The 20,712-nt window shown below is 35.2% G+C and overlaps 4 protein-coding genes and 4 non-coding genes across 10 annotated transcripts; 2 read left to right on the plus strand and 6 right to left on the minus strand.

Moving 5' to 3' along the window:
• LOC104701086 (pentatricopeptide repeat-containing protein At1g56690, mitochondrial-like) lies at positions 3,339-5,861 on the plus strand. The gene has a single exon (XM_010416717.2). It carries the CDS (start codon positions 3,591-3,593, stop codon positions 5,706-5,708), a length of 2,118 nt encoding a protein of 705 aa, XP_010415019.1. The 5' UTR covers positions 3,339-3,590; the 3' UTR covers positions 5,709-5,861.
• On the plus strand, positions 6,034-7,735 carry LOC104701087 (pyrrolidone-carboxylate peptidase-like). Its single transcript, XM_010416718.1, has 5 exons — positions 6,034-6,208; positions 6,614-6,885; positions 6,970-7,074; positions 7,154-7,201; positions 7,310-7,735. The coding sequence occupies exons 2-5, from the start codon at positions 6,622-6,624 to the stop codon at positions 7,550-7,552; spliced, it is 660 nt and encodes a 219-aa protein (XP_010415020.1). The 5' UTR covers positions 6,034-6,208; positions 6,614-6,621; the 3' UTR covers positions 7,553-7,735.
• LOC104704589 (polygalacturonase At1g48100-like) lies at positions 7,972-9,747 on the minus strand. The gene is made up of 5 exons (XM_010420646.1): positions 9,412-9,747; positions 9,129-9,338; positions 8,839-9,046; positions 8,683-8,764; positions 7,972-8,517 (listed from the first exon to the last, which is right to left on the minus strand). The coding sequence occupies exons 1-5, from the start codon at positions 9,745-9,747 to the stop codon at positions 8,049-8,051; spliced, it is 1,305 nt and encodes a 434-aa protein (XP_010418948.1). The 3' UTR covers positions 7,972-8,048.
• On the minus strand, positions 14,163-14,236 carry TRNAI-UAU. Its single transcript has one exon. It is a non-coding gene; the product is annotated as a tRNA-Ile (tRNA).
• TRNAI-UAU lies at positions 15,280-15,353 on the minus strand. Its single transcript has one exon. It is a non-coding gene; the product is annotated as a tRNA-Ile (tRNA).
• On the minus strand, positions 16,110-16,183 carry TRNAI-UAU. The gene has a single exon. It is a non-coding gene; the product is annotated as a tRNA-Ile (tRNA).
• On the minus strand, positions 16,428-16,501 carry TRNAI-UAU. The gene has a single exon. It is a non-coding gene; the product is annotated as a tRNA-Ile (tRNA).
• LOC104701088 (probable receptor-like protein kinase At5g18500) lies at positions 17,167-20,109 on the minus strand. 3 transcript variants are annotated; one of them, XM_010416721.2, is made up of 9 exons: positions 19,806-20,109; positions 19,596-19,669; positions 18,690-19,331; positions 18,500-18,604; positions 18,295-18,417; positions 18,046-18,216; positions 17,831-17,960; positions 17,555-17,767; positions 17,326-17,475 (listed from the first exon to the last, which is right to left on the minus strand). In XM_010416721.2, exons 3-9 carry the CDS (start codon positions 19,322-19,324, stop codon positions 17,377-17,379), a joined length of 1,476 nt encoding a protein of 491 aa, XP_010415023.1. In that variant the 5' UTR covers positions 19,325-19,331; positions 19,596-19,669; positions 19,806-20,109; the 3' UTR covers positions 17,326-17,376. The 3 variants fall into 3 exon arrangements, with proteins under 3 accessions (XP_010415021.1, XP_010415023.1, XP_010415022.1); XM_010416720.2 differs by having other exon boundaries at positions 18,690-19,336; positions 19,806-20,107; XM_010416719.2 differs by lacking the exon at positions 19,806-20,109 and having other exon boundaries at positions 17,167-17,475; positions 18,690-19,336; positions 19,596-19,782.

Raw genomic sequence — 20,712 nt, forward strand, 5'->3', positions numbered from 1 at the left:
TTTTTTTTTTTTTTTTTTGACAAGATCTATTATTGGTTATGGCCTATGAGTTTCTTTGTAAACGATTTCTACAAATTATCACCAGAGTAGTTATAAAGGAAAAGAAGTATTGAGTGGAGTTTGTGAGTGTTTCTTACCATCTTAAAATGGAGGAAGAGCCCATTTCTCTGGTCTTATGTCGAGTAGAGAATTGATGACTTCATTAGCGGATGTATAAAGATGTGTCTGTTTACAGTTTAGGAATAGAAGGAACAACAATCACTTTTGTCCCAGCAGCTTTACAAGCCATAACACCAGGCCTTGCCCATTTAAACTAACTGTAAGTAAGAAACAACCAAACACGCAACTGCAAAACAATACCCTATAAAAGTGAGACTCACATCACACAGAATCTTCAATAACCATACAGTCTGCTGGATCTTTATTCAATCTTTTAGCTGTTTCAAGAAAACTTTATACAAGAATGATCATTGTCATTAGAATTGTGATCATTCTAAAAGATCATTCTTTTATATGTCAGCTCCGCAGGGATAGTGAATACATCATTTTCGTCTTTCTTCACTATCTTAATACCAATATCCCATCCTTGAATAACCTGACCTGCAAAACCACAATACCACACGATAACAAACAAACAAAAAACCAAGCCAACTACCACAAACAAGTACTTGATTTTTAACAACTCAATAAATCAGAAAGCTTATTGTCAAGTTCAACACTATAATCACCGAGTTCTTACTGATAACAATATAATCGTTAGTCACAAATCCAAGATATGGAAACTATTACAAGACTCTGTAAACATTCCCAAACAAAATTCAGAGGTTCAATGATTTAAGAATGAGAAAGGAAGATGAATTACCTTGTATGAGCTCTTAATACGGTCTCCACCAAGGGCGGATCCACGTTGTACTAGAGACTGGAAGTTGTCACTGTCAATTTTTTTTTGAAATAAGTGTTATTTTATAAAAGTTTTGAATTATGCCCCTAATAAATATATATTAAATGCTCCTAGTATTCTGTTTGTTCTATACCTTTTTGTTTACCCTATTATTTTTCGAATTCATACAAACACAAGTCAAAAGATCATTTTTTTTTATTTAATTTAACATTACAAGCCCAAATATTTTAATAACATTGGGTTACGTACAAGTTATTAACCAAATTTTTAGAAATTTAGTTTAAAAAGAAAGCAAAATTAAAGTTTTTCACTAAACTATATTTCAATTCTTAAATGTTTTTGGNCTCTAAGGGCATCTGGTTTAGGAGAACATTTTTGGGTGTTGTTAGAGTAAAAATATTATGAAAATAATGTAAAATCATTAGGTTAGATATTTTATTAAAAAGTTGGTTATTGGGAGAACATGTTTAGATCATAAGATTTAATAATATAATAATTTTAAACATATTATAATTTTAAAAACTTTAAAAAATAACATTTAAATTGTAAACTTAAAAAACTTATACTAAAATTCAAAATACAATGCCAAATTTTTATGAAACAAAAAAACATTAAAGATATAAAAAAAAAAAAACAAACAAAACTTCTTCCAAACAAATAAATGTTTTCTCCTTTGCAAAAAATTGTATCCATTCATAAGTTGCCACGTCACCCAAGAACTGACTCAAATTCAGTTCTACATCAAGAACTAACAACATGTTCTTCACCCACTGTTCTCTATATTTTTGATTTTAAAAAGGTTTAGAACACCTTAGAACACCCAAGGTGTTCCTTCAATACAGATGGCCTAAGACTATCACTGTTCATTTATTAAAAATAACTAAATAATAATAAAAGAAGAACAAATGTGAGAAAATCAATGAGAGAAGTGAGAAACGATTCTTGAGCAACTATAGAACCGTTTCTAGACACATAGAACATTACTAATAGTCAATTTTTTATCCTGATTTAGGCCCTAATTGGTAAGAGACTTTTAAGACTTTAAAATTATTTAAAGCATTTACAGCCATTTTTTAGACAATCAGACTTTTATTGCTTTTATTTTTTTTTAAGTTTTGAAAGCCACTTCTTTTTTTTCCTTCCTTGTTTTCTCATTTTTTTTAAAGCGTCAAAACCATGCTTTAAAACTAAACAATTACAAAAACATTTTTTTTTCTCCCCATTATATTTTAAAGCTCTCCAAAGTATTTGTATATATATTTTACATATTATACTTTTACAGCTACAGCTTTAAAAGTTGCTAGTAAACAATCAGTTTTAACATTTAAAGTTTTTACAATCAAAACATCTACAACCAAATTCTCTACAGCTAAAATTTTAAAGTCAAAGTCTCTACAGCCAAAAGTAATAGGCATTACCAATCATGCCTTAATCTTTAAATAAATAATCATATTACTAGATAATCACCTGCGCTGGTAGCACGGGGAATTTTTGTATTTCGTTATTTGTTAAGATTATGATTATGTTGTATCATTCATTTACATGTTATATAATATATAGTACTATATGGTGAGTTTTGAGTCATATTAAACTACTAATTGGTAGGTATAGAAAAAGGGTAGGTTACCCGTATTCGATCCGTTACTTGGCTTGTTTCCGTCTCGAAAAAGGGTACCCGCAGCTTTAGGGTCGAGTGAAATGTATTATAATTATATTATTTGTGAGTAAGGATCGAGTATTGGATATTAATTTAATTTTTGATATCCGTGCTGTTATCCGACCCGTAAATACCCGTTAATATTTTGTAGTATTATCATTTATTAATAATATATATATATATATTCTAGAATAAAAAGTTAAAGTCTAAGTTTTATTTTTAATGAAAAATAATTGTTATTTGTACATTTTATTTACATATGAATGATCTAATTATTTTTTGTGTATAATATAAAATAAATACATATGATCAGCGGGTATAATATGTAAAATGTCAGAATCTTAATATGAATGACCGCAATCAATCCCCAAACACCCATTACGTTTACTACAAATATAATTATATATATTGATTAGGTAAAATTCCCCTAATTCTCTCATCAATAACTTATCTCTAGATTTTTTTGTTTTTTGTGAAACACTTCATAATAGGTTATGTTTTATTTGCTATTTTTGTGGATAAACATTTTCTGGTTACAACAAATTAATATTAAGATTTTGTTATTATATTTTGTATTAAAATACAGTGGCATTTTGTATAATATATTATATGAAGTGAGATTATTTATTTAAAGGGTTGCTTAAATAATATAATAGAGATATTAAGAATTAGTAAAATTATATATATGGAGAAACTCATCTAATTTTAACCGGTGGACATGCCCTAAAAACCTTTACATTAGGATTGATGGTTAAGTTTTGATTGTTTTTTTTCATTTTTTGAATTACTTTTAATACAAAAAGTTTCTAAGAAATTCATTAAACTTCATCAATAGAGGTGCTCTTTATAACTTTAAATAACCAGTTGGTAATTTCGAGCACACCCTAAAAATCTATCATTCCTCAGCGCTTTTTAGTGTAAAAATTTACAAACTTCTCAATTAGCAGAAGGAACTTCAAGTGTTAAAACTCTACGAACCTTTCAAAAAAAAAAAACTCCAAGAACCTTACACAGGAAGCACTCGATTGGTGAATGAAGAAGGTTCAGTTAATTTTACATCGAACATACAACACAGCCACTGGAGTCAGTTTCAGTTTTGAGATCTCTCGTCTCTCACGAACCGGTCAAATCAATGAAGCTCGAAAGTTTTTCGATTCGTTACGGTTTAAAGCAATCGGTTCATGGAACTCAATTGTCTCTGGCTACTTTGCAAACGGTTTGCCGAGAGAAGCACGCCACCTGTTCGATGAAATGCCTGAGAGAAATATTGTTTCTTGGAACGGGTTGGTTTCTGGGTATGTTAAGAACGGGATGATTAACGAAGCTAGGAGTGCGTTTGAGATAATGCCTGAGAGGAACGTTGTGTCGTGGACCGCTATGGTGAAAGGTTATGTGCAAGAAGGTATGGTTGGTGAAGCAGAGTTGTTGTTTTGGAGAATGCCTGTGAGGAATGAGGTTTCTTGGACTGTGATGTTTGGTGGTTTGATTGATGATGGGCGTATTGATGATGCACGTAAGTTGTATGATATGATGCCTGTTAAAGATACTGTAGGGAGTACTAATATGATTGGTGGGTTGTGTAAAGAAGGAAGAGTTGATGAGGCAAGAGAGATTTTTGATGAGATGAAGGATAGAAATGTGATTACTTGGACTACTATGATTACTGGGTATGGGCAGAATCATCGAGTGGATGTTGCTAGGAAGCTGTTTGAAGTGATGCCAGAGAAAACTGAGGTTTCTTGGACTTCAATGCTTTTAGGGTATACTTTGAGTGGGAGAATGGAGGATGCAGAACAGTTTTTTGAGGTGATGCCGGTGAAGCCGGTTATTGCGTGTAATGCTATGATTGTTGGGTTAGGAGAGCAAGGAGAGATAGCAAAAGCGAGGAGGGTTTTCGATCAAATGAAGGATAGAGATGATGCTACTTGGAGAGGAATGATTAAAGCTTATGAAAGAAAAGGTTTTGAATTGGAGGCTATTGATTTGTTTGTTCAGATGCAGGGACAAGGAGTTAAACCGAGTTTTACATCTTTGATCAGCATTCTTTGTGCGTGTGCGTCTTTAGCAAGTCTCCAATATGGTAGACAGGTACATGCTCATTTGGTGAGATGTCAGTTTGATGTTGATGTGTATGTTGCCTCTGTATTGATGACGATGTATGTCAAATGTGGGGAGCTTACAAAAGCGAAGCTAGTATTCGACAGGTTTCCCTCTAAAAAGGATATAATCATGTGGAATTCAATCATTTCTGGTTATGCATCGCACGGTTTAGGAGAGGAAGCTCTTAAGGTTTTTTATGAGATGTCATCGTCTGGTACCATGCCAAACAAAGTGACCTTGATAGCGATTCTGACAGCATGTAGCTATGCTGGATTAGTCGAGGAAGGGCTTGAGATATTTGAGTCAATGGAATCAAAGTTTTGTGTGACACCAATGGTTGAGCATTATTCTTGCACGGTGGATATGCTTGGGCGTGCAGGACGGGTAGATGAGGCAATGAAATTGATCGAAAGTATGACCGTAAAACCAGATGCTACAGTTTGGGGTGCTCTGTTGGGAGCGTGTAAAACTCACTCACGACTAGATTTAGCTGAGGTTGCTGCAAAGGAACTCTTTGAGATTGAACCAGAAAACACTGGTCCATACGTTTTGCTATCCAGCATAAATGCATCTCGATCCAAGTGGGGAGATGTTGCAGAAATGAGAAAAAACATGAGGACAAAGCGTGTAAGTAAATTCCCTGGTTGTAGCTGGATTGAGGTAGAGAAAAAAGTGCACATGTTCACTCGCGGAGGTATAAGAAACCATCCTGAGCAGGCGATGATATTAATGGTATTGGAGAAAACAGATGGATTATTGAGAGAAGCTGGTTATAGTCCTGATTGCAGCAATGTCCTACATGATGTAGACGAGGAAGAGAAAATTGATAGCTTGAGCCGTCACAGCGAGAGACTCGCAGTTGCGTATGGACTTTTAAAGCTACCCGAAGGAGTACCCATTCGGGTCATGAAGAACCTTAGAGTCTGTGGAGATTGCCACTCCGCCATTAAACTCATTTCGAAAGTGACAGAAAGAGAGATCATTCTAAGAGATGCAAACAGATTCCACCATTTCAACAATGGGGAGTGTTCTTGTAGAGATTATTGGTGAGATTGGTCCATTGCTATTGGTTTATTTCGGTTCAAATTCATTGGTTTAGTTGAGATATGTGTATTCTATTACCTATAGTTTATAAGAAGAATGTTTCACACATATCAATGCACGACTTGAATCATCAAACTCAATCATATTATCTTGCAATTATTCGTTTAATAATTGAATCATTGCTGTTTTGTTCTTATTATCTTCTTTGGGACGTGACCTACCACTTTTGTTACATCAATAAAGAAATACTAAACATATGTACCTCTTGTGTCTTGTTCTGTGATTATCAAGCTTCCGTCCAAAGTGGAACATGATTAAAAGTTAGTTTCGATTGATTGGATAAGGCCAAAGACTGGTTGTTGAGTCACATCTCCTCTCGCTCTCGCTCTCTCTCTTTCTCTCAGATTTTTACAGGCAAATCGATTGATTCCACTCGAAGAGACAGACCCACAAAGCTTTCAATTCTGTTCATCGTCTCTCAGGTTCCAGTATCTGTTTCCTCTAAGGTAAAAAGTTTCGACCTTTACGTTTCTTGATCATCTGCTAATCTTTTGAAACGAGCTTTTCTATATTGGGTGTTTTTATTTTTTAATATATGCGATTTGGTTATTTCTCTGTTGTGTAATCCATTAACGTATTCAGTGTTTGATGATCAGACTTCTCAAAGTTTTGATCTTTTTATCGTTTAAATTAGTTGGGTTTGTACGGAATCTGAAAAAGCGGCAAACTTTGATAAAGTCATACAACTTTTTTAATTTTATACCTTGTTGAGATCTGGACTCGTTTCGTCATTTATAGTTTCATCAAGTCTGATTGTTCTAAATCTGGCTGGTGTTGTTAATAGGATAGAGTCACTGTCAGTGTCCTGTATCCAATGTCTCTCTGACAGAACTGACATGTTTTTGTTTCAGTTGTATTGATGGGTTCTGAAGGACCAACGGGTGTGACGATTCATATCACAGGGTTCAAGAAGTTCCATGGAGTTGCTGAGAATCCTACAGAGAAAATGGCAAACAACCTGAAAGAATATTTAGCAAAGAATAGTGTGTCGAAAGATGTAATTCTTGGAAGCTGTACGGTGCTCGAGACCGCTGGTCAAGGAGCTGTCGCTTCTCTTTATCAATTGCTACAATCTGCTGTTAAGACTGAGGAATCGGAGTCCCTGACTGGAAAAACCATCTGGGTTAGTTAGTTAGTTAAGCTAAGTTTGATTACTAGATTTGATTTCCGTGTTGAAGAAACTCATTTCTGATATCTATCTCTTTAGGTTCACTTTGGAGTTAATAGCGGCGCTACAAAATTTGCAATTGAGCAACAAGCTGTGAATGAAGCGACTTTTCGTTGCCCTGATGAATTGGGCTGGAAGCCTCAGGTTTTTGTTTGACCCTCCTTTGATTGTTCTTTTGTTTGGGTAGTTGTTTAGTTCCTTGAAACACTCTTGTGGTTTGCAGAATTTGCCAATTGTTCCTTCTGATGGTCCAATCACAACTGTAAGAAAGGTACAATGTTGATACTGTCTCCTTGAGCTGTGTTTCTTAACCTTTTGGACTGCAGATTTGGCCATTCTTGTTTTTATGTTGAATCCAAGTGTTGTGTATGATTTGCAGACAACTCTTCCAGTTGAAGATATAACAAAGGCGTTGGGGAATAAGGGCTTTGAGGTGATATCATCAGATGATGCAGGTCGATTTGTGTGCAACTATGTCTATTACCACTCTCTAAGATTTGCGGAGCAGAATAAGACCAAGTCACTCTTTGTTCACGTTCCTCTTTTCGTTGCCGTGGATGAAGACACCCAAATGAGATTCACGGTTTCTCTGCTGGAGGTACTCGCTTCTGTTTGCAAGTAATGTTATCCCAAATGTGGATATTCTTGTTCATGAAATGCTCGTCATGGACTGATTTGTCTCCCCACCAAAAAGTTGCCTATCAATAAATGGAATATAAGTTCACTTCTCTATTACATTCATTTGTTTCTTCAAATGTGTTCGCTTAATGAAATGAAATATGATATATGCCTACGTTCCACTGGATTTAGAATTTGGAAAAGTTGCATCTTTTGGTCAAAATACTAACCTTTTATGAATCTGTGTTGAAGGATCTTTCTTTTCGACGTTCACAGTAACTACTTGCAAAGTATCTATTATATTCTTATATATGTTACAAACTCGATTGACTTCTTCTTTTATCACAACCGAATGTAGTGTGTATTCTAAAACGTTACTGACTTTAGACTAATTTCTTCGATACGCTTTACTGACATTGAATCTACGCTTACATTTTTGTGTTCATATTTGTTCTGAATCTGATTACAAGTTGATGAACAGTGATGAACACATCTTCTGTTCAGTCTGGAAGTGCCTCAAGCAGGCAATAAACAGGTGGCACTGTAATCTGCATGCTTCCATACGCATTCCAGCAGAAAGGGTTTTCCAAAAGCTGGCCTTTGGAAGGAAACAGGTCCACATCCATGAGTCTCAGGTTAGTACAGGGGACAGAGTCGCTGCAACCAAAATGCATCGGTGGGCTTCTCAGGTCGTAAGTCCCTTTGATATTTGCATAGAGAATATCGCTAATAATGACTGCGCTGGTTTGGTTAGTACAGTTCTTGGTTTGGCAGTAGTACTGGTCTATCATTATAGGGTTACGAACGTTCACCATCAAAATGTTACTAAACACAATTCTTGAAACCGAGCCTGACCCTCCTTGCCATGTCTTGATCCGGACACCGTTGTCTGAGTTCCATATAGTTGAGTTAGTCACTGTTATGTTCGAGACATAAGCCTGTGAGTTGTGGACTCCAAGGCTGCCTATGCTGCAACATTACCCAAAAGTTCGTTGTTCACACCTCAAACCAGAAAACAAAACAAAACTTGCTGAGAAAACAGACCCTAGAGGCTGAGAATCTAACCCTACTCTATGAGAGGCACATTAGAGTTTGGCAGATGGGAAAAGTTAATAGAAATTATGAAAGAGGTACCTAATTCCATGGCTTGGACCGCACGTAACATTCTTAATATCTACATTAAAGCAGCCGGCTCCGATTGAAATACAATCATCTCCTGTAATACCGAATTAAAAGAAACATAAAACTGACCGAAATCAACTTTTTACTGCAAAAATGTGAAATATATACCATTGGAAATCACGGAATTATGAATTTGAACATTATGTGTGTTTTCAATGTGGATCCCGTCAGTGTTGGGACTAGAAGCTGGGGCCTTGATGGTCACGGAATCTACAATCACGTCACTGCAATTGTCAAACCTTACATGGAACTGTGCGCTGTTTATGAAATTAAGCCCTTTGATCCTCACTTTGGAACTCTGAAATATCCTAAACGCCTAAGATCAAAACATTTTTACTCATAATTCACTAATTCTGACCTATATAACACAAAAATGTGATTGTGAAACATTGACTAACCACAGGACTGTCACAAGGACCGGTTTGGGTTGTTCCGTTTGGGCCCTTGTGAGGTTTGCAAGGAAGGTTCCACCATTTCTGACCACGGCCGTTGATAAAACCAGAGCCTTGAATTGATAATCCATTCACTCTGTAAAACATCATCCACTGCCTCTGGTAATTCGACGGCCATGACCTCGGTCCATCCGGCGACACAATGAACCCGTCGATCTATAAGGAAGAAAAAATCTGTTCATGAAACTATAAACACAACATTAAAGATAAGTTATCAAAATTAGCTTACTTGTAGTACAAGTTGGGTTCTGCAAGGACCATTGAAGCTGGTTGGCTTGACCAAGAAACAGAAAGTGTCAGGCACAAGAAGCAGAGAAGACTTAGACCCTGTGGTCATACATGCAGCGTCCCATGCCATCTTAAATGCTGACGTGTCATCGGTCGTGCAATCTCCGATGGCTCCAAACGAAGTCACGTCGAAGACAGTTGGTGCAATATTGTCGTAATCATCGTAAGCCGGATTTGGAGCCGGTGATGGACTTATTATATACATATTGTGAGAAATACGAATCAATGAGAATGAGATTAAGAAGAATGCATAGAAGAGTGAATTAAGTAACGTCATTTTTTTTGTGAATGTTTTAGAAGATGAAGAATGTGAAAAATATACATGTATATATACTAAGAATCTAACAGAATAAACTATCAAAAAGAGTAATGGAGTGTATTACCTTATTCCTATGTATATGTATAGACAATAGAGTTTAGGGTTTCATAGGTTTAGCCAAATTGTCTCACACGCGAGGAATGAAGAGGTCGTCAAGCATATGAAAAAAAAAAAGAGCCTAAAGAATTATTGTATATTTTTTGCATCAAGGAGGTAAAAAGGGTTTTTGAGGTTAGAGATACATTTTTTTTACCAAACGTATATTCTATAATATATATTTTTACCAAAAGGATGTTGAACTTTTGTTTTCTGAATTTTCTTTAGATACTTTATTGGTTAAGCCAGGACATACAATTATGTTTATTGTTTTGTCTAAGTGATATCTATGATGATGTTTTATGCATTGTATTTCAATATATGCATATATTATATATATGGATCATACCAATTTATTACTTTCATAAGATGGATTGCTAAAGTGGTCTCAACACACTATTATTTGTTTAGCAGTTTTTGCTATCTTATGTTGACTTTATCGATGATTAATTAACTATTTTAACATGAAATATCATTGTGTCTTAGGATTAATATATATATCCCAAACCTGGAATTTGTCATATCATATAACTTTAAGGTGAAGTCGTAAAATTGTGAAAATTATTTTTTTTTGCATGGTTTGATAAAACTATACTTTGCCCTCACATATAATTGTTGTTATTTAATCATGTCACCATTTTTTTTTTTTGGTGGCAAATCATGTCACCATGTAAAAAAACATTTTTCTATCAATAAATAATTATACGGAGCAACTTATAATGATAAAATTATTTTTATGGCTTTAAAATAATATTTTATAAAATAAATTATATGTTACTAATTAGTCCTTTTTATTTTGGCTTAAGTTTAACCCTTCGGCCAATTAATGTTATTTTGCTTGGAAAAAATTAATTATGACCATGAATTAACCTAGTTAATCTTGGTTTATCTAGTCCATACGTTTACCTATTGACTCGAAGACAAAAAATGATTATTTTTATGGAAAATGAATTTTAGTCTTTTTAAAGAGTTAACAAAGAGAGCTTAGTCATTGAAAACAATTCAACAACGTAAAAATGTCGGGTTAGCAATATACCCGGAGTAATTTGGTTTTGTGATAGGTGAAATGCGGTCACACAAGCATTGGAAAATCTTTTTGTTTGTATAAGGCTCTTCAGTCCCAACCCCTAAAACCTATATATTATAAGTCTGTTAGCTTCACTTTTCTCTAAATTTCAACTTCTTGTCCGATAGGTTGAGCCCCTCCTTTTCCCATTCTTATGCCTCTGAAGTCCAAAAGTGTGGCTAAGCAAATTGATTTTTTATTCTATTTGCAATTCCATTTTCCTTTGGTCATTTACTATTACTTTTGCTTTCTTATTCTTTCATTTATCTAATTGGGATGGTTGAGTTGACTCTGGACTCATAGGCCGGCATGGTGGTTTTGGTATCGGCTTAAGGTGAATGGGTATAGTAGCATATTTGAAAGCATTTATAATTGAAAATATTAGTTACGTTAAAAGTCGGACTGTATATATATATATATATATTTATTTTAATTCGAAGTAAACCGTACATATATATATAATTTAAAATATATTTGGGATTTTTATTTTATTAATACTTTTATTGTATTTGTCAATTCTCTTGAAAAAATATTGACCACGAAATAATTTAATGGAAAAAATCGTAAAATATAGAAGTCAACACAATTAACTAATAAGTCCCTTATAAAAAGTGAAAAAACTCCTGTGAGAAGAAGAGTAAATTTCTCAAGATGGATATTTAATATAAAAAACATGAGAGAAGAGGATGAGAGAGAAGATTGAAGGGATTTTATAAAGAGTTAATTAATAAAAATTGTGTGAACGGTAAAAAAATTTAGTCAAATTGCAGTTTTGTTTATTTTTTTCTACAATGTCACAACTTCATTTAAAAAAACATAAATTCTTCTCGGTGAACATTATGCTGATGATAGACAAGATACGGATGATGGACAAGATACGGATGATAGACAAGATGATGATATATAAACAAGATGTGGATGATGGACAAGATGCCGATGATCGACAAGATGCGGATGATAGACAATATGCAGATGATAGACAAGATGCGAATGACGAACAAGATGTGGATGATCGACAAGATGCGGATGATAGATAAGATGTGGATGATGGACAAGATGGTATGGAGAATGATGCCGGCGAGAAACTCAATTCTCCACATGATCATCTTTTGGTCCACCCTCATCCACATCATCTTCTTTTGGTCCATCCTCCTCTTTTGGTTCATCATCCTCTTTTGGTTCATCATCATCGACATTTTCTTTTAGTCCACCATTTTCATTTGGTCCACCATCTCGACAACTTGATTAATTTTGTCTAATTATCTTTCATAGAAAACTTATCTTTAATAATATGGATAACTAATTTGAACTCATGGACAACTTCGTTAATATAATTCTCTTAGACAAGTTATAAAAATAAAATTCGTGGACAAGTCTATGACTTACTTTAATAACTTGTTCATTATATCTCGTCCACGACAATCACTCTCTATCATATAAGGGTATTTTTGTCTTTTGAACACATGTGAACAGTAAAAATGTAGCATTTTTAGATAGATGAAGCAAATGTGGCATTCTCCAAAACTTTTATAAAAACTGTAACATATTTGGCAAAAGTCCATTTTAAAAATAAAACATTATGGAAAAACATCATACTATCAAGAAGAACTCAAATGTTATTTTTAAAATACAATGATTTTTTTTCTTCTAATGACATGCAATATGTATAGTCATTGTTCTTGAATCGTGATTTTGGTGATAGAAAACGTGCCAGATTTAATAAAATAGCATGAAATATGTAATATTGACAAGGGTATCTAATGGAATTACATGCTATATTATAGAAACTAGCGAGTTTTTTTGTTTTTTTTGAAACATTGCCTGATAAATTGAAGGATTTAGCGAGTTAAGCAAAATACATGTTAAAATTAATGAATTCATTGCATGAAAAAAAAATTACATGAAATTCGGAGATTAACAATTAGAAAATGTAGACTTCATCAGAGTCATTCCAATAGAAAGTGCATTAGATCCATGGAGATAGAGCTATCATATTAGCAAATTTTTTGGGAAGGAGTGTGATTAATAATTAGAGGAATAACATAAAGTTGAAAGAATAACTTTTCGTCCCATTCCTCTCGTATTGGTTAGGAGGAACATTTTCATCTAAAAACTAGCACTTCCTCTATTTCACAAAGATGGTCATTTTGACATTTTTTCTTTTTACAAAAAGAGTGTCATTTTATATTTTCAATGCAGTTTTTAATATTAAATCTCATTTTATCCATACTATTTCAGCTTATTAATTAGAAAGATAATTTTTTAAGTGTATTTATAAAGGGTAAATTAGAAATTTATATAATTTTCTTAATTTGTTTGCAACTTTACATTGTGTCAAAATGACATTCTTTATGAAACGGAGAGAGTACTATTTATTCATCTACTATATGAGCCCTACTAAAAATTTAGATGAATCTGAATTTAGTGTAAAAGATGCATTTTGAGATGAATTCTCGTGAAAATTATATCCATCTCTCTTTTATTGTCATCCAATTGCACCCAAAGATTGAGAGAATTTTCTCAAGAGAAACCGGTGATGGTAGAAGTCGTGGTGGTTGCATTGACAGTAGCAATGGATACACAACATAGACAATGTGGTATGGTTAGAAAGAGTGTGATCTTAGGATGTTGGACACCATGAAAGAGGTGGTTATAGTGGAGCTTATGACGAAACATGTAAAGGAGACACCGTAAAATTAAAATCTTGCACCAATGTGTCATGGCAAAGCTTTCAAAAATGAGTGACTTTAGAAGGATATAGATAAGATGGGTATATATGTAAAATCTGTCAAAGAGAGATATTTGTAGTGTAAAACATGGTCATTTTGATCTATTTAGGAACATATTGACAAGGTTTGACGAATGCTTATTTCAACATGAAAGACTTAACAAGTTTGGTCTCAATGAGGCTTGAACCCGTAACCTTCAGCTCATAAGACCAATGCTCTAACTTATTGAGCTACATGACGAGATGCTTCATCTTTTGTATTTTAAATTTCTTGTATGCATCAACGTTGGCAATGAATACCCAACATAAATAGTGTGCTCCGGCAAGAAAGAGTGTGATCTGGTGATGGTGGTCGCCATGAAAGAAGTGGTTACAATGACTTCTGGCAAAACTTCCAAAATGAGTAAAATTGGAGGAAAATAGATAAAATGGGTATATTAAAACAATCCATCAAAGAGAGAGAGAGAAATTGGTATCTAAATTTGGTCTCGGCGGGGCTCGAACCCGCGACCTTCGGCTCATAAGACCAACGCTCTAACCAACTGAGCTACGGGACCAGATGTCTCATTCCTCACATTTTAAATTTCTTGTACACATCAATGATGGCAATGAATATACAACATAGATAGTGGGATCCGGCGAGAAAGAGTTTACTCTAATGATAGTTGACGCCATAAATGAGGTGCTTATAGTGGATTTTATGACATAACGTGTAATGGAGACACCAAAAAATCCTACACAAAATGACCGGGGAAAACTTCCAAAATGAGTAAAATTAGAGGAAAATATATAAAATGGTTATATTTGTAGATTAGAGAGATTGAAACAGAGAGAGTACTATTTGTTCATCTACTATGTGGGCCCTACTAAAAAGTTAGATGAATATGAATTTAGCGTAAGAGGTGCATTTTGAGATGAGTTCTCGTGAAAATTAGATTCATCTCTCTTTTATTGTCATCCAATTGCACCCAAAGATTGAGAGAATTTCCTCAAGAGAAACCGGTGGTGGAAGAAGTCATGGTGGTTGCATTGACAGTAGCAATGAATACACAACATAGACAATGTGGTATTGCTAGAAAGAGTCTGATCTTAGGATGTTGGACGCCATGAAAGAGGTGGTTACAGTGGAGCTTATGACGAAACGTGTAAAGGAGACACTGTAAAATTAAAATCTTGCCCCAATGTGTTATGGCAAAGCTTTCAAAATGAGTGACTNGATCTATTTAGGAACATATTGACAAGGTTTGACGAATGCTTATTTCAACATGAAAGACTTAACAAGTTTGGTCTCAATGAGGCTTGAACCCGTAACCTTCAGCTCATAAGACCAATGCTCTAACTTATTGAGCTACATGACGAGATGCTTCATCTTTTGTATTTTAAATTTCTTGTATGCATCAACGTTGGCAATGAATACCCAACATAAATAGTGTGCTCCGGCAAGAAAGAGTGTGATCTGGTGATGGTGGTCGCCATGAAAGAAGTGGTTACAATGACTTCTGGCAAAACTTCCAAAATGAGTAAAATTGGAGGAAAATAGATAAAATGGGTATATTAAAACAATCCATCAAAGAGAGAGAGAGAAATTGGTATCTAAATTTGGTCTCGGCGGGGCTCGAACCCGCGACCTTCGGCTCATAAGACCAACGCTCTAACCAACTGAGCTACGGGACCAGATGTCTCATTCCTCACATTTTAAATTTCTTGTACACATCAATGATGGCAATGAATATACAACATAGATAGTGGGATCCGGCGAGAAAGAGTTTACTCTAATGATAGTTGACGCCATAAATGAGGTGCTTATAGTGGATTTTATGACATAACGTGTAATGGAGACACCAAAAAATCCTACACAAAATGACCGGGGAAAACTTCCAAAATGAGTAAAATTAGAGGAAAATATATAAAATGGTTATATTTGTAGATTAGAGAGATTGAAACAGAGAGAGTACTATTTGTTCATCTACTATGTGGGCCCTACTAAAAAGTTAGATGAATATGAATTTAGCGTAAGAGGTGCATTTTGAGATGAGTTCTCGTGAAAATTAGATTCATCTCTCTTTTATTGTCATCCAATTGCACCCAAAGATTGAGAGAATTTCCTCAAGAGAAACCGGTGGTGGAAGAAGTCATGGTGGTTGCATTGACAGTAGCAATGAATACACAACATAGACAATGTGGTATTGCTAGAAAGAGTCTGATCTTAGGATGTTGGACGCCATGAAAGAGGTGGTTACAGTGGAGCTTATGACGAAACGTGTAAAGGAGACACTGTAAAATTAAAATCTTGCCCCAATGTGTTATGGCAAAGCTTTCAAAATGAGTGACTTTGGAAGGAAATAGATAAGATGAGTATATATGTAAAATCCGTCACATATCGGCAAAGTTTGGCGAATGGTTATTTCAACATGAAAGACTTAAAAAGTTTGGTCTCAACGAGGCTTGAACCCGCAACCTTCGGCTCATAAGACCAATGCTCTAACCTATTGAGCTATAGGACCAGATGCTTCTTTTTTTGTATTTTAAATTTTTTGTATGCATCAATGTTGGCAATGAATACCCAACATAAATAGTGTGATCCAGCAAGAAAGAGTGTGATCTGGTGATGGTTGACACCATGAAAGAAGTGGTTACAATGACTTCTGGCAAAACTTCCAAAATGAGTGAAATTGGAGGAAAATAGATTAAATAGGTATGTTAATACAATCCATCAAAGAGAGAGAGAGAGAAATTGGTATCAAAATTTGGTCCCGGTGGGGCTCGAACCCGCGACCTTCGGGTCATAAGACCAACGCTCTAACCAACTGAGCTACGGGACCAGATGTCTCATTCCTCACATTTTAAATTTTTTGTACACATCTGTTATTGCAATGGATATACAACATAAATAGTGTGATCCGGCGAGAAAGAGTGTGATTTGATGATGGTTAATGTCATAAATGAGGTACTTATAGTGGAGTTTATGACAGAACGTGTAATGGAGACACGAGAAAATCCTACACAAAATGACCGGGCAAAACTTCCAAAATGAGTAAAATTAGAGGAAAATATATTATGACTTAAGTTAGAGGAAAATATATTAAATGGTTATATTTGTAAATTAGAGAGATTGATACCATAACACATAGTCATTTTGATTTCTTTAAGCACACATGGGCAAGACTTAGAGATTGGTAATTTTAACATAAAAAACTTAAAAACTTTGTCTCGGCCGAGCTCGAACCCGTGACCTTCGGCTCATAAGACCAGCTGAACTCCAAGACCAGATATATATATTTTTTTTTATATTTGAAATTTTTTTCTACGTCCTAAAGAAAAACAAGATTAAAGGAATATTTGTACTACTTTAGAGGACAACGTCAACCTAGTGGATAAACTTGATCGTATTGGTCAACACTTGGTGAATGGATTATTTTGGTTAGTGAGCTAATTTGCTTTCAGTAGTTGCCGTGTGACTTTAGTAGAGTAGAGTCTGAAGAGCTCATGCAATAATACTGTACACACCAATATATTATTTTGATATAGGAGCTCCAAATACAAACCAAGTTTCCATGTACAAACAATCCTCTATGGTCTACTCATCTCAATTCAAAAGCAGTAAAAAATAACAAAAAATTCAAAAGAACAAGTTCAAAGAATAGCTCATAATCATGATGCGCATTGAAAGCTTACGCAGATTGATAAATTACTCAGATTATTGTCTCTTGCTCTGTGATCTTGAAACTGGAGTACTCATGTCAGTGTCTGAGTTTATCTCCATACTCCCCTCTCGCGTTCTAGGACGCCTTCGGTCCTGAAAGAAACATAATCCTTGTTATAACCAAAACCTATTATGGTGTATGTTAGGATAAATCACCTGTTAGAACACTAACCTCTCTTGGAATGGGATATTCTTCAGACTCAAGCATACGTACAACTTGGCTCATTTTCGGCCGCTTGTCCGAATCTGGATCAACGCATCTTAGAGCCGTCAAAAGAGCTCGTTTTAAGGATCTTGTAGGCGGCTTAACCTCTATGTTTGGATCCACTACTTCTTCTGATCGCCTTGTTCCAACCATCATTTTCAACCAGTCCACTAGGTTTACCTACAATACTCTGGTGTTGGTTCGTTCTAAAACTCATTAAACTAAATGTAAATAGTTTGTTACCTCATGAGCAGGACGGCCATAATCCACAGGGTCTCTTCCTGTGATTGATTCTAAGAGAACAACACCGAAGCTGTAGACATCACTCTTCTCATTTAACAGCCCTGTGTTTGCATATTCAGGAGCAACGTACCTATAAAACGTCCACAAAAAGCATTTAGCGTTGATACTTATAAGACTTCTTGATTGATTGCTTTTAATGTTTATAAGTCTCTCACCCAAATGTTCCCATCACTCGAGTTGTCACATGACTTTTCCCAGCGCCAAGCAACTTGGCAAGGCCAAAATCTGAAACCTTTGCATTGAACTCGTCGTTGATCAGTATGTTGCTTGACTTGATGTCTCTATGCACTACCTTTGGCTCTATTGCTTCATGTAGATATGCAAGACTATACAGAGAATCATTGATCAGTATACTAGAAGAAGAAATTTCAAAACAGATTAAACGATTGATCTTGCTTGCTTACGCTTTCGATGTGCCTATGAGAACCTTCATCCTAGCTTCCCAAGTTAGATATCCCTGCTGTCTCATTCCTCCGTGAAGCCATTGCTCTAAGTTTCCATTGTTCACGTACTCATAAACCAATATCCTAATAACAATCTCCACTGATCTTAGTAAGTAAACTCACATATTTGGCTTCTTTCCCCTAAGCTAAACAAATATTCACCTACCTGTGTGTGCCTTCAATGCAGTAACCAAGAAGCCGGACCAAGTTCTTGTGCCGCACATGACCAATAGCATCAACCTCGACTCGAAACTCCTTTTCAGCTTGTCCCCTACAAAACTAATCAATCAAACTAAACCCAAAACGACAAAAAATGAGAAAAGAAATTTGAAATTCTTGTAACCATGATCACTCACAACTGGTTAAAAATCTTTTTAACTGCAACAGGAGTTCCATTAAGCAAGACTCCTCTGTAGACAACACCGTAACCACCTTCACCAATCACATTCTCCTTTGAGAATCTGTTAGTTGCTATATCAAGATCTCTTAGTGTAAACCAGTGTCCCCAGCCAAGGTGAGACTCAGGCAAACCAGACAATGGAGATGGAGTTGCAACGTTATACAATGATGAAGAAGCCGAGACTTCTGAAGCCGACTCAGAATGTTTATCTATGATCTCTAAATGATGAAACGAGCCTGACCGGCCACTACTACTTCTCTTCTTCCCCATATCCAAATGAACCATTACTTTCTCTGCGTCTTTGTTATTTTTGTCCTGAATTGTGAGAAGAATGCCTTCACCAGGGGCAAAGTTACTTGCTGAGACATGCTCAACTCTCACTTCTCTGATTTCCTTGGAGACCGTAGGAGTTTGGATGACGGGAAGACCGGTTTTCGATTTTCTTGATTTCTTTTTCGAAGTGAGACAAAACGAAAGAACCGAGAGGATGGTTATGATGAGTAAAGCAACAGCTATCCCAATTACTTCCCAAACCTTAAGTCCAAAGACAGAGCTCTCTCTAGATAGCTGGCTTTTCAAGTCACCTCCCATATTTTTCCTAACCTTTACATAAATTTCCAAAATCTTGTTGAGATAAACAGAGTCCAAGTTTGTGTTTGTGGTGCATTGTTTATCCACATTTGAAATTTACTCACAGAGGGACAAAATATTCCCAGGAAAACACACAAAAGGACAAACAGAAGTAGCTAAACTCAAGTACATATTAAAGAACACGAGCAATAATGTTGGTCTTAAATAAATATAAACAGACAATACATACAGAGTAAGTACTAGAGCAGATAAGAATTTAATGTTTAATTACCTGATCTTGATATTTCAGATCTTATAAGAATTAACACCCATTTACTAATCTTGAAGGAGAAAGAATTCCAGATCCTAGAACCAAATGCATAAGCCAAATTTGAGAAAAGAAAGAAAACACTTAGAGAAAAATCAGGAGAAAAACGGTAAAGAAGCAAATCCAAGAAGCAAGAAATAAAGAAAATGAACAGCTCAGACAAAGAGACAAGACCTTTCTTTGGCCCTCTCCTTAAGGCAAGTGTCAATGTGGAAGGAGGATAACGAAAGGACTGTGGAGATCTAAGCTTGTAAGGAGCTGTCATGTAACTACAACAACTACACTAAAACTGTAAAAAACATATCCAAATAAACGCTCTGGCCCCAGCAAGTGAATAGAGACAATTGAAACGACACCAGAAGAGGAGAAAATAAAACAAAGAAAAGATTTTTAAAAATAGGAGAAAACTTTGAAATAATGGGCAGTGAGAGATCTGGTGGAAGGTAATAAGAGAAGAAGAGGAGATGGAGGTATCAAGTGGTAGGTAGTGAAAGTTCTTTAATGTTTTTATTTGTTTTCTTTAAATTTTTATGGTGAGAGACAAAAAGGGAGAGAGATGTCTTGCCTTGCGTTGCAATCACATTATACAGAACATCATGGGAATGTGTAAGGTCCAATCTGCATGTGAGGGTGATGAATGATGAATGATGAATGATTAATGATGATGTTTTTAATTACCGGAATTAAGTAACTTTCATGTTTATTGCATTACATAGCAAAAAAAAAAAAAAACATAACAGCAGAATAGTGTAGTGAATGATTAGTAAACTCTTTAACCAAAAAAAAAAAATGATTAGTAAACACGAGCTTTAAATAGGAAATTACAACAGTATGAATTATAAGGTAATTGCAAAAAAACAAAATAGACCGAGCTCGGTGTTTGGGATAATTTTTTCTATCCGGCTATGGTTTACCTACGATGTGAATCATGTGACATGTGAGTTTGAGTTTGGGCCATTAAAGAATCTACCAAAGACTGCATCAACTAACCCACACATGCATGGCTCATACGAAAAACTGAGAAGTGGACTATCCACCTGCCACATGACTAGCTAAAGCTAACGCGGTATCCGTATTCAGT

This window comes from Camelina sativa, chromosome 7, assembly GCF_000633955.1.
Source record: "Camelina sativa cultivar DH55 chromosome 7, Cs, whole genome shotgun sequence".
Classification (NCBI taxonomy): Eukaryota; Viridiplantae; Streptophyta; class Magnoliopsida; order Brassicales; family Brassicaceae; genus Camelina; species Camelina sativa.

What these genes read in the sequence shown, in the direction of transcription:
- LOC104701086 (XM_010416717.2), top strand. Translation starts at nt 3,591, where the DNA reads ATGAAGAAGGTTCAGTTAATTTTACATCGAACATACAACACAGCCACT.
- LOC104701087 (XM_010416718.1), top strand. Translation starts at nt 6,622, where the DNA reads ATGGGTTCTGAAGGACCAACGGGTGTGACGATTCATATCACAGGGTTC. An exon ending in TGACTGGAAAAACCATCTGG is followed by an intron (nt 6,886 to 6,969) that starts GTTAGTTAGTTA and finishes CTATCTCTTTAG; the next exon opens with GTTCACTTTGGAGTTAATAG. An exon ending in CAATCACAACTGTAAGAAAG is followed by an intron (nt 7,202 to 7,309) that starts GTACAATGTTGA and finishes TATGATTTGCAG; the next exon opens with ACAACTCTTCCAGTTGAAGA.
- LOC104704589 (XM_010420646.1), bottom strand. Translation starts at nt 9,747, where the DNA reads ATGACGTTACTTAATTCACTCTTCTATGCATTCTTCTTAATCTCATTC. An exon ending in GTCCTTGTGACAGTCCTGTG is followed by an intron (nt 9,047 to 9,128) that starts GTTAGTCAATGT and finishes TTTTGATCTTAG; the next exon opens with GCGTTTAGGATATTTCAGAG. An exon ending in GGTCCAAGCCATGGAATTAG is followed by an intron (nt 8,518 to 8,682) that starts GTACCTCTTTCA and finishes GTAATGTTGCAG; the next exon opens with CATAGGCAGCCTTGGAGTCC.
- LOC104701088 (XM_010416719.2), bottom strand. Translation starts at nt 19,324, where the DNA reads ATGGGAGGTGACTTGAAAAGCCAGCTATCTAGAGAGAGCTCTGTCTTT. An exon ending in CGAGTGATGGGAACATTTGG is followed by an intron (nt 17,961 to 18,045) that starts GTGAGAGACTTA and finishes GACGTTTTATAG; the next exon opens with GTACGTTGCTCCTGAATATG. An exon ending in ATGGCCGTCCTGCTCATGAG is followed by an intron (nt 17,768 to 17,830) that starts GTAACAAACTAT and finishes AGAGTATTGTAG; the next exon opens with GTAAACCTAGTGGACTGGTT.